Source organism: Neophocaena asiaeorientalis, unplaced genomic scaffold (genome assembly GCF_003031525.2).
Source record: "Neophocaena asiaeorientalis asiaeorientalis breed wild unplaced genomic scaffold, Neophocaena_asiaeorientalis_V1.1 scaffold43, whole genome shotgun sequence".
In the NCBI taxonomy this organism is placed as follows: Eukaryota; Metazoa; Chordata; class Mammalia; order Artiodactyla; family Phocoenidae; genus Neophocaena; species Neophocaena asiaeorientalis.
The window spans coordinates 5,173,430-5,184,201 of record NW_020173674.1 but is presented as its reverse complement, the minus strand read 5'-3'; the positions used below and the strand labels follow the sequence as shown (position 1 = coordinate 5,184,201).

Here is a 10,772-nt window from a genome sequence, read left to right as displayed (position 1 = left end):
GTCCCTACAGACCACCCAGAGCGCTTCTTTGTCCTGAGCTGATCGGGTGCGGCTGGCAAAAGCCGGCTGGTGTGGGGAGGGGTGGTGCCTCCGGGAGCCAGGACAGCCTGGTGGGCGGTCAGACGGCCACAGCGCCCAATGGGCAGCGTCAGCCAGGCGCACACCCCGGGTGGTCAATGTCCTCCCACGGCAGGAGACTTCCGGATCAGGACAGTACACAAATCTCTTTATTGCTCATGTTCTTAAAGTCGTACCTCTTGGCGGACCATGGGGATAGGATGTGCAAAGCGGGCGACGCACACGGCCCAGGCCTGTAGCCGAGAGCTGGGACGGGACTGGCGGGGTCCCAGCCCCGGGGCTGGGCCCGGTAGGGGGTCGTGGAGAGCGGCCCCTGGGGTCGGAAGAGGGTTTCGGCTGTGCGGTCCCTAGGCACTCTGGGCCTGGCCAAGAGTTCTCAAGGCCCCACCCTCCCTTGGAGGGGGCTGCGGGGAGGATCCCAAGCTCCCGGGCCCCAGGGCTCTGGGTGGGCCAAGGGTCTTTCCAGAAGTTGGCGCTGAATCATAGGGGGCCCGACCCGAGACGCGTTAAACCAAGGCCGTCGATCAGGCTTGGCACCTCACTGCTCCTCGGGCCCATCGCCTCCCAGTGCCTGTTCATAGGGGCAGGGCCGGCGGCAGACACCGGCTGGTTTGGGGCCGGGCTCTGGCCCCGCGGGCCGCGCCTCCTCCTCCGCGCAGTCGCCCCGGCCGCCGCCGCGCTCGCCCTCTGTGTCGCTCTCGTCAGAGTTGTCCTCCTCCAGGTAGCGGTAGCCGCGCACCTTGTGCTGGGGCCGCGGGATGCGGGGCTGGCGCGGGACCACGCCCCGCCGCAGCTTCTGCTCCATCCACAGGTACGAGGCTGCGGCCGCCACCAGCGTCACCAGCAGCACCGTCAGCTTAGCCTGGGCACACAGGGAGGGATGCGGCGGACCCGCGGGCAGCCGGTCCTGCGCCCTCCCCGCCCAGCCCCTAGCCCCGATAAGCCCACTCCCATCTGGGGCTTGAGCCCCGCAGCTCCTCTGCTGTCCTTCCCTCCTCCTGGGAGCCGCCCCGCCACCCATGCTTCCTGGGCACCCTCCTGCCCAGCCCTGTCCCTTATGGTCACCCTATCCATCAGGGCCTCGGTTTCCCTAACTGTAATGATAATCCCTTTGCCTCACAGGGTAGATGTGAAGGGAGGCCTGGCCCTCCCTTACCAGAGCTTAGATTACTCTGTCCCTTACATGTGGGATCGTAAGTAATGCTTCTTAGAGGTTTTGACTGTAACAGGCAGTCAGAAATAATTGAAAATAACTCAGTACGTATACACATATTCACAGGCATACTCCCTGCTATTCCCTATTCTATCTCATTTTTAAAAAAGTTGGCCGGGACCTGCTAAACTGACCCACCAGTAGGTGAGAGCAGAGGACGAGGACCCCTGAGAGCCAAGAAGGGAGACAGACCCTCAGCATCCATCTCAGAGCCCAACGTCTAGAGAACAGGTTACCAAACTACCCACAAGGCGGCTGGGATGTGCCCACAAGTAAAGAGCAAACTGTGAATCCTTTCAGAAATGGGTAAACTGAGGCCTGCAGGAGGGGAAGCGGTAAGTAATAAGCCAGTGATGGGTGTGGGGCCGCCCAGTGGACTTGGCCCAGGACCTGGCCTGGGGCAGTGGTGCCCTTCAGGGGCTGTGAGGCCAGGGCGGGCACTCAGGAAGTTTCTGCTGTCTAGGGGGTCGAGTGGGAGAGGGGCACTCACCTTCATGGGCAGGCTTGAGCCCAAGTAGACTGCAAAGATGGCTATAGCCTGCCACCAGTGGTAGATGGTGAAGATGAAGTCTTGCCTCTCCTTGTCCTCGTACAGGATTCCCAGGAGTGCTGCAGGTGGGCAGGACGGGGCAGAAAGGGGAGAGGTGCCAGCTGGGACCCAGAGCTGCTGTTCTCCCACTAGTGACCCCCGATGCCCTGTGCTGGCCCCAGCCCTTGGCAGGAGCGCCTAGAAAGCCGCTGTAAACCAGTCCTGGCTGGCCCCCTAGTGTACACACTGGTTATCGCGCTGCCTGGGAGCTGAGCAGAGGCGGGGGCAGCGGGCCGCCCTGCTGGGATGCAACGGGCCTGCTCTGGGACCCATCTGTGGCCTCAGAAGCGGGAAGTTCTGTGAGCAATCACATCCTGCCTTCTTCTGAACCCCAGGCATGCGGTGCCAGGCCTGCAGGGGCTGTTTTTCCTCACCCAGGGCTCAGGGAGAGCAAATCGCTGTAGCAACAAGCTTTCTGCAAATCAAACCTGAAGCTGGGAGGAATTTGTTTCCCAAAGCATCCTCCCTTGGGTGGGGCAGAAAGAGCCTCGGACAGGGAATCAGGAGACTCAGATTCCACTCTCAGAACTGAAAGGTGGAGAGAGTTGGCACAGAGATGTGGATTCAGATGTTGGGTCTGTGGGTGACTCGGGGTAAGTGAACTCCCCAGAGCCACTTTTCTCATCTGTAAAATGAGATGACACGTACATGCTGTGCTGTGAGGTTTTAATGGGAGAAAGCCTGCACAGCACCTGCCGAATTGTACCCTCACCAGCCACTCAGGACATTGACACTCCCATCTGAGGTCCTGCAGTGTGACTGTACCCCATGGGGGTGCTGTGAAGGGACACGGAGCCCTCCCCCCGGGGGTGGGGCATAAGAGGAGGGAGTAAGCGGAGCTGGGCAGAAGAGGATGCTGGGATCTGGCCCAAGTCCAGACATATCATGGGCTCAAGGTCCAGAGGCAAAACAGCCAGGACAGTGTGGTCCAGGGTGTGGGGCTCCATCCCCTGTGGCAGATATAGTGTCTGATTCTCTCTCTCGGATGTTGGGTGCTGAGGTTGCCTGAAACATCCCCTGCCCAGCCCGCAGCAGGCATGACCTCCACCATGCCGTATAGGGGTGATGCTCAAAACTGTTAACGGCAACGGCCCATCAGAACAGGTGCCAATGTGGGAGACCCAAATGGCTGCACCCATGTGTACCAGCTGCCTGTCACTGGCAAAGGCTCACCTGTGGGCCCAGAGCGTCACACAGATGAACTCTGTCCCACCCCCTCCTTTCTGCAATCAGGGCCCCAGGCCCCAGTGCCTCCACCCTAGCAGCCCAGACTTGGGGCCTGGACTCCGCTACTCTGAAGGTTGCTGTTGGGATCTTACAGCCTGCTTCCAGCTCCTCTCCATAAAAATGCCATATGTGCACTTTCCCCCTGGGGTGTGGACAGGGCCACCTGCTGCATCCCATGCTCCCTGGGGCACAGACCCTGACACCTGCTTCCAGTGTCACGAAAACTATGCCAGGCTGCGCCCTGTCCCCTGGTATGAAATGAGGCATCCCCAATGTGTTTTTTTCCACTGTCCCTAAGAGGGGTCCACAGAGCCCCATATCCAGCCCATGGAGCCACAAGATCTCACCCTGACTCCCATGCCCACCCTGGGGGTCCACAGGATGTCCATGGCGTGCCTCGAGGGTGTTCACAGCCCTCTTCATCTGTCCCCGCAGTGTCCACGGGACTTCCTTCCACCCCTAGAGTGCACACAGGGATCCCCACCTACCTCCACCAAGTGCACGGGACCCCATAACAGCCCTCCAGTGTGCCCATCAACCCCATGTCTGTCCCTGGGATGTCTGTGCTCCCCGCAACCGCCCTGAGGAAGCCCCAGGGTCCCCTGCCCAGCCATCCAGGGCCCACGGCTATACTCACTGCTAAGTCCTGTCTTGTTGAGGGCACTGCCCACACCCCAGAGCACGGCTACTGCATAGAGCACCCCGATGTGTTGCAGGACCCGGGGCGCGGGGGCCCAGAAAAAGAGGCTGACAGTGAGCAGCAGGTGCAGCCCAGCCCCGGCCACCAGGGGCGCCGGGCGTGGCAGCCACAGCCCCAGCAGGCCCAGTGCCGAGGCGGCCGAGGCACCCAGGCTATAAGCCACGAGGACGTACGCCAGGCGTTCCAGCCCCACCGAGCACACGCCATAGCCCTGGGGGAACAGAGGTGAGGGTTGGAGGTCAGCCGGCCCAGGCTCCGGCTCTCCCCACGAGGTCTCACTTCAGGCCACGTCCTGCCCTCTCTAGGCCACCGCAGGGCCAGCTTCCTCCGAGGCTTGTGGGAAGGTTCCTTGGGGACAGACAGTGAGAAAATGCTTGGACAGTGTCCCCAGACACCAAGGCTGAAACCCGCCTGGATACAAACACTTGATGGCTGTTATCCCACCTCAACAGTGCAACTCCTCTGGAAGTCAGCATGGCCATTAGAGACTTCACAGATGAGGAAACAGGCTCAGAGAGGTGAAAGTAACTTCCCCAAGGTAGGGGCGGGATGGGGGGAGAGAGGGAAAAGGAGGAGGGGAATATCCGGGCCTACAATTGTCCCTTGGTGTCTGTGGGGGATTGGTTCCAGGACGCTTCGCGGACACTAAAACCTGAGGATGCTCAAGTTCCTTATATAAAATGGGCGTAGTACAGGCTTCCCTGGTGGCGCAGCGGTTGAGAGTCCGCCTGCCAATGCGGGGGACACGGGTTCGTGCCCCGGTCCGGGAAGATCCCACATGCCGCGGAGCGGCTGGGCCCGTGAGCCATGGCCGCCGAGCCTGCGCGTCCGGAGCCTCTGCTCCGCAACGGGAGAGGCCACAGCAGTGAGAGGCCCGCGTACCGAAAAAAAAAAAAAAAAAAGGGGGTAGTACAGCGGGCCCTCCGGATCCGCAAATGCAGGGGGCCCCTGTCCTTGTACATACTTATACATATATATTCAAAACGTATTCGTTGTTATTCTGTGATTCAAATTTAACGGATGTCGTGTAATTTTATCTGGCAACGCTCTTCAGGCTGCCCTTACCAGGGCGAGACCAGTGCAGGCAAAGAGCACCTCGAAGCCGCTGTAGATAAAGAAGGGCACGAGGTGGCGCAGGCGGAAGTCGCGCACGTGCTTGAAGGGCAGCTGGAAAATGTTGCCCCAGCCTACGCTGCGCAGGTCTATCTCCTCCGTGGGCCGGTACGCCGCGCCGCAAAGGCCCAGCACCTGCAGGCAAGTAGGTGCGGGAGCGGGGCGGGCAGCCGGGCGTCCTGGTCCCGCCCCCGGGACCCAGCCCCGCCTCCAGGCACATCCACAGATGAGCCTCCCAGCCCGAAGACACGACCTAGTCACGCCCCCAACGCCTCAGCTCTGCCTCCTGGCCCCACCCCCAGGTTGGAGCCATACCTTCTGACCCTCGGCCCTAGATCCGGCCCGTGTCAGAGCCAATCAATCCTCTAGGACCCTGTCTTCAGCTCGACCCCGGACCAGGCCTGGACCCCCTCTTACTGGCCTCTGGGATTCCAATTCCTCTCTCAGTCCGCAGGCACCAGCCACACCTCCGAGCCTCAAGCCCAGATCCTTGGCTCAGGCCCCCTCCCCAGGACTCAGCCCTAACTCTGGACTCAGAACAAGCCTCCGGCCCGCCCTCCGCGCGCCCAGCCCGCATTCCTCTCTCCCCGCCACGGTCCCCAGATCTGACCCCGTCACACCCCCAAGCCGGGCCGCACCAGCAGCATGGCCAGGAAGGCCACCGCCATGAGCACGCTCTCCACCACGATGAGGCTTCGGCTCCGCGGTAGCGTCCGCAGAACCGTCTTGTTGAAGCCGGTGAGGATGCCCTGGCTGTTTGTGCCTGAGAAAGGGGAGGGTGGGGGGCATCGTGAGGCAGGGAGCGGGGCACACTGTCAGCTGGGCCACAAATAAACGCAGCAAAGCAGGCAGGTGAGGGGAGGGTTAGAGGGGGTGGGCAAGAACCCTGCCGGCAAAGGCAGGGTTCCTTTGGGAAGCACTTTGGAGGTGAGGGCCACTGGGGCTGAAAGCACCTCCCCTCCCTCCTGCCCTATTGCCCTGAGGCTGCCGTGGGAGCCAGTCCACCTCCCACCTCCATACATTTGCCCTGCATTGAGGGTCTACTTGGCCCTGAGAGACCCCACAGGCAGCCTCAGCCCAGATGGTACCTCTTCCAGGCAGCCTTCCCTGTTGCACCCCACCACCACCCCAGGCTGGATCAGATGTCCTAACGACAAGGCCCTGTGCCTCGCTCATCAGAGCTGTAGGACACCAGGCTCTCAGCCCTGAGCCCTGTGAGCGAGGGCATCCTTTCTGCCCTTGAGGGCTCAGTGTCTGCTGGGTGACTCAGTGGGGGAGGTGAGCAGACCTTAGGGACCCCACCCCCATGAGCACTAACCGCAGTTCTGCACTTTGTATAGCGTGTGGTTCAGGTCATACAGGTAATGGTTCAGGAAGTAGATCATGGGCAGCTGGGCGCAGGCAAAGCTCAGCTGTGGGCAGGAGGGCAGCTTGGGTCAGGCTTGGGGCATGGAACCGGGCAAGGAGCACAGGCACAATCTGGGAGCAGGTCTGGGCACAGCCTTGGGGGAACAGGAGCCCTCCCACCTCTCGGGGGGCAGCTTGGTGGGAGGGGGATGCCCAGTGCAGGAAGACTTCCTCCTGGTCAGCGCTGTAGACAGGGAGGGAATGAGGTCTCTGTCACCAGAGGTAAGCAAACAGGAGTTGGCTCAAGAAAGGGCAGTGGGATTAGAGGGCTGAAAAGACTGTGGAATGGGCTCCAATATGTGATTCTGAGCCTGGAATACCCCACCCCCAGTGTCCCCACACACGGCACTCACGTGGAAGAAGCTGTAGAAGATGGCCTGGAAGACCAGGAGGTAGGGTGCGTGGGAGCCCCGAGGCGGGCGCTGCTGGGGGCCCTGTTCGTCCTGCTCTTTGTAGTGGGAGTACTCGTAGTATTTCTGGGCCATCCTGGACCACAAAGGAGAGAAGGCTCTCCCCAGCCCAACCTCTGCACCCAGGCTTATGGACTGGCCAGCCAATGTCTCACGAACAGGAAAACTGAGGCCCAGAGGGTGGATGGGGCTGGTCCAAGGTCCCCAAGACGAGGTGGGCAACACAGGAGAGGCTCTGCCAGGTCTCCAGTCTCCCACCCTGCTGCCCACCAGGCTCACCTGGTGATGTAGTTGCCCATGGAGGCCCAAAGAGGCACAATGGCCATGCCCAGCGCCACGGCTGAGGGCACAAGCGTGTAGTAGCGCTCCCAGTAGTTGGTGGAGACAAAGAGGGCGTAGATGCCCACAGCCAGGAACATCATCCACTTGGTGCCAAAAAACCTGCGAGCAGCAGGAAGGATGAGGATGCTGGCACCACGCGCCCATCCAGACCGCTGCAGCCCGAAAGCAGCGTGGCCACAACTCCAGGCCCCAGCTCCTGAGGCTGTATGAGGTGGGGAGGGACCCCTGGCCTTGGAGTCGAGGGTCCTAAGAGTCTCAGAGACATGGACTTGCTGGTGGCCTCAGGGGAGCCACTCTAACCAGACACCTGTAATGTGGGCTCTGCCCCAACCTCGAGCCTCTCACGGCCACTGCAGGGATAGAGGAGATAAAGCGGGGAGAGCGTGTCATGAGTCAGTGGCCCTTGGGCACATGCAACCCTTATTTGTGTCCTGGGCTGACTCGCCAGCCCCCCTTCTCCACCCACGTGCAGTGACTACAGGACCCAGGTGAACAGCTGAAGGACTTGTCCCAAGCTGGGACTGAGGACCAGGGAGAGGAACCCTGGCGCCCCTTCCCCTCTGCACTTTGCCCTTTCAGTCCACTGTGGTCAGTCGGGAAGTTTCTTGTAGAACAACGGCCTCACTGGCTCTGGGAGAATGTTGCTCCGTGTTAGAGGCAGGTTGATGAGTGACAGGATAAGGGCCCATTCAGGGCACTGGAGGCTGATCAGGCTAGACACAACCATTGCGGTCTTTGGGTTGGTTTTGTTTTGGGTTCTGTTTGTTTGAATATTTGTGCTCTTTATTTCCTTTCTTTGTCTGAGTTTCCAGGAAGCTCAAAGCTCAATGACTCTGGTTTTCTGATACAATTACTTTCTCTTCTATTGCAGGGTCCTGGTTCTTTAACTATCCTTATCTTGCCATATAATAAACTGACAGGCAGCCTCCTCTGATCTATTTGCGGAAGGGCACCAAAAGGAAAAAGGAAAAATACTAGCACTCATTGCTGGTGAGGCTGTGGTTTTAAAAAGAACACATACAGCCGGAGGTCATGCAGATGGTACAGCCCTTTGGAAAGTCAGCCTGGTGGTTTGGGTTGGGGGGCGAGCATGGGGTTTGGAGTCACTGGGTTCAGACCTTCAATCTGCCAGTTGCTGCCTGTGGGAATGGGTTCAACCTCTTGGTCTCCCTGTGTCTAAGATCAGACACCTTGGAGTGTAAGGAATGCGATGCACTTATGAACGCCCAGCACACAGGAAATGAAATGAGTTTGCCATTAATAATACTGCTAGGTTTCAAGAGCCATAAAGCCTTTTATATGCTTCTGACCTAGTAAGGGCAGTTCTGAGAGTTTATTCTAGGAGGCTTCCCTTCTTTCCTTCTTCCTTCCTTCCTCCCTCCCTCCCTTTCTTTCTCTCTCTCTCTTTCTTTCTTTAATTTTAAGATGAGGAAACAGCCAGAAGCATAAAGGGAACGTGCAGAAAAGAAGAGGGAGCCGCAATGTCCAGCCCTGAGCCACAGGCCAGTGCCCCCACGTCTGCAGAAGATGCTAACATCACGAACGTCCCCACTGTGAAGCAGGCCAAGATGTGTGCAGCGAAAAGAACGCAAAACAGTGGCACTGCACATGCACCCATGCACGCCCATACACGTACTCCAGTTGACAAGGACAGAAATGTTATCCACGCATGCCGCTGGGGAAACAAAGTCAGCTGGTTGCCTGGAGGGCTTGGGAGGGGTTTTCTCTTTTCTGATTTCAATTATGATTCTAATGTTGTTTGTGCGATTGTGATAAAAGAGTTTGAGGGGGTTGTTATTGTTTCGGAAAGACAGGGGAACTCATCTAATGTGTCCACTGATCTCTGGGTCCCATCTGAGCAGATCTACTGCCTGGCGGTAGGATACTTGCGGAGGGCATTTTTGTACTGCACCAGATGCCACTAAGGCTCAGGTATGGGGGAGACCCCCTGGGGCGCCTGCCCAGCCACACCCTTTTCAGTGAGAAATGTCCCTCAACACTGCCACAGCTTGTTGGGCTCCCGGTGCGTTCCTGGGCTTTGCTGGCTGATCAGATTCTCTCCAGGAACTCCACAGCCCTGATCTCAAAAGGTCATTGTAGCTCCAGGCCACAAAGGAGGGCATGAAGATGATGCCACATGGGGTACAGGCAATCTGAGGGAAGGAGCCTGAGTGAATTTCTGTTGCTTGAAACCCAAGGTGCCTTGGTTGCAAAGCTCTTGTTTCTTTCCCAAACCTGGGTTTCACCCCTTCTCTCTCACCCCTCCAGGTAGGCAAGTTCTCTCCCCACCCCACCCCCAAGAACACCAGGGCAGCTGGAGACCCCATGTCCACCAGCCCTCACACCCCTTCAAGATCAGGGAGGCAACCCTCATAGAGACAGCAGTGTCGCACCTGATGAGCACAGGTGTGTAGAGCAGGGCCACGATGGGGGTCACGTTGATGCCCATCAGCATCTTGCTGTCGATGTCAGGCAGCCCCATGTTGCCGTATTTCACCTCCCGGTAGGTCTCATCGTAGTGCAGGATCAGCTGCATCTGCAGAAGGCCTGGGTACAGGGAGCAGGCATGGAGGGGGCGACCTGGCTCTGGGGGCAACCAAGCAGAGGCTGGAACGCAACCCTGGCACCAAAGGGATCCCCGACTCCAATGCCTATGAGGACAGAGGGGAAGCCCAGGCTGGGCCAAGAGTCCTACCTGCCAGTGGCCACGACAGCGACTTGAATCCATCCCCCCCCTCCGCCAGCCACTTGGACCTCGGCGCCCCTGATTCCGAAGGCAGCAGACCTGCCCAGGGCGCCCAGGGCCCGCCCACACACTCACGAAGCCTGTGGCTGGGCCCCGGGGACACTGCACCGTCCCCCCATGTGCGGAGGCCGCAGCTGCAGCTGTGAGGGCGCAGAAGAAGAAGTGAAAGAGGAAGGGAGCCGACTGGCCCCAAGGTTTCTCTTTCCCTGAGAAACCTCAGGTCTGGGGAGGAGCGCGCGGGGGAAAGGGGAAAGACTTGGATCCCAGCGCAGAACCCGCCGGGCCGTGCCACCTCGCCTGGCCCGGGGCGGAACGGCGTGGCCAGAGGCCCATCCCGCCAACCCGCGGGGCGCAGCGGGCCGCCTACCCAGGTAGACGCCGTAGGTGAGCATGCCGCCCGCGCTGGCCGCCAGCACGTTCGTGAGCACGCCGAGCCGCTTGCGGCGGTAGTAGCGGCGCTCCTCCTCCTGCTCGTTGTAGTTGGGGTACGCGCCCACCAGCTCGTCCAGCTGCGGGGCACGACGGCGCTCGAACCCGGCCACTGCACCCCCGGAGCCCCGCGTCCATCCCCGGCCGCCCCCGGCACCCGCCCTGGCCCTGGGGCCGCATCCCGCTCCCGCGGGGGAGACCCCGGCCCTCCCGGTCCCCGGGCCGCCACGCCTTCCCCGTCCCCGCTCACCGGGGCCTCGGGCCCGTCTGGGACCCCGAGTTGGTCCTCATCGCCCTGCGCACCCACGGCCCCCGCCACCGGATAGAGCTGCGGCTCCGCCTCCATGGCTGGACCAGCCGGAGGACTAGTCCGGCAGCGGCCCGCCACTTCCTCCCGGCGCCGGGACCTGCCTCGCCCCGCCCCGGGGCCCACGTCCTCCACGAGGGGAGGGCCTGGCGCCGCTGGGGGCGTGCCCAGCGCGTGTGCGTGTGCGTGTGCGTGTGTGTAGGGGAACGCC

The 10,772-nt window shown here is 60.5% G+C and overlaps 1 protein-coding gene across 1 annotated transcript; it reads right to left on the bottom strand.

Moving 5' to 3' along the window:
- Nucleotides 1-205: 205 nt before the first annotated feature.
- UNC93B1 (unc-93B1 regulator of TLR signaling) lies at nucleotides 206-10,676 on the bottom strand. The gene is made up of 11 exons (XM_024748966.1): nucleotides 10,505-10,676; nucleotides 10,193-10,334; nucleotides 9,473-9,626; nucleotides 7,017-7,178; nucleotides 6,681-6,813; nucleotides 6,239-6,332; nucleotides 5,559-5,683; nucleotides 4,873-5,055; nucleotides 3,745-4,018; nucleotides 1,782-1,900; nucleotides 206-940 (listed from the first exon to the last, which is right to left on the bottom strand). Exons 1-11 carry the CDS (start codon nucleotides 10,598-10,600, stop codon nucleotides 617-619), a joined length of 1,806 nt encoding a protein of 601 aa, XP_024604734.1. The 5' UTR covers nucleotides 10,601-10,676; the 3' UTR covers nucleotides 206-616.
- Nucleotides 10,677-10,772: the final 96 nt, after the last annotated feature.